The 946-nt window shown below is 36.3% G+C and overlaps 1 protein-coding gene across 1 annotated transcript in view; it reads right to left on the minus strand.

The window, feature by feature from the left end:
• LOC119591440 (BRISC and BRCA1-A complex member 1-like) overlaps positions 1-946 on the minus strand; it is a gene marked incomplete in the record, with an annotated part of 12840 nt that overhangs the window by 3239 nt on the left and 8655 nt on the right. The window contains 1 exon segment of the mRNA XM_037940180.1: positions 535-714. Within this exon segment, the coding sequence (XP_037796108.1) occupies positions 535-714 (180 nt within the window).

Below are 946 nucleotides of genomic sequence, written 5' to 3' on the forward strand. Positions count from 1 at the left end.
TAATAACCCCAACAAATCCTTCCATTGCAGCTGTTGCTAAAGCTGTTCCTGAGGATTAAGAGGATAAAGAACTTGAGCATATGAAGGGGTGAATGTAATTAAAAGTCAGAAAGCATCAAATATATCAACAATCGTCTTTATCATGTCTGCTGATTAACTCATACCCTAAAAAAAAGTCACAATCAAATAGGCAAACTAAAGAAACAATTAACAAAAAAATTATAATAAAACTCAGACCAGAGTCTTCTCATTTTAAGAACACTGGACTCAACAGTTAATATATTTTGAAAATTCGATTAATCATATCTAAGCCCCTCCAAGATTTCCTCTTAATTCTGACAAAACTGGGAGTACCCATTCATATCTACAACATATTTAACTGAAAACAATGTGCAAAAGTAATAGTGTATTAAGCCAAGAATTATTGTAAAAACAGTGATAATACAATAAATAAATGGAAAGATTCATTTGGATTTTCTTAACTATTACGGTTTACAAGGCCCAAATCAGTAAAAGTTTATATGTGAAACATACCCATACTGGTGACTCATGAAGCAGCACTAGAGCAAACTTGTGCCTTGAATCAATGGCATGCTTATTTTGCAAGAAGAGAGTAAGAGCACGTTTCATCATATACATTGGTGAATATTTTGTACCATCTGCAAGCTTGTACGGTGTATTCCCCTCTTCTTTGCACACATCTATGACAAGAATCTGAAATACATAGTGATGGATAAATATGGTAGTTCACCTTGGGCTACCATAAATGATGGTGTAATATAGAATACAGATTAATGCTTGCGTGGATTTCTAGCTTTACTTGGATGTTGTTATGTGGCTCCCTTTTCACTGGGACTCTCCTTCGAGACTTCCAAGGAGGCAAGAAATCAGGGGTAATCATCTGGAGTACGCAGATGCACTGGTGCTCGCTCGCTCGCGCGCGCAC

This window comes from Penaeus monodon, chromosome 28, assembly GCF_015228065.2.
Source record: "Penaeus monodon isolate SGIC_2016 chromosome 28, NSTDA_Pmon_1, whole genome shotgun sequence".
NCBI classification, from domain to species: Eukaryota; Metazoa; Arthropoda; class Malacostraca; order Decapoda; family Penaeidae; genus Penaeus; species Penaeus monodon.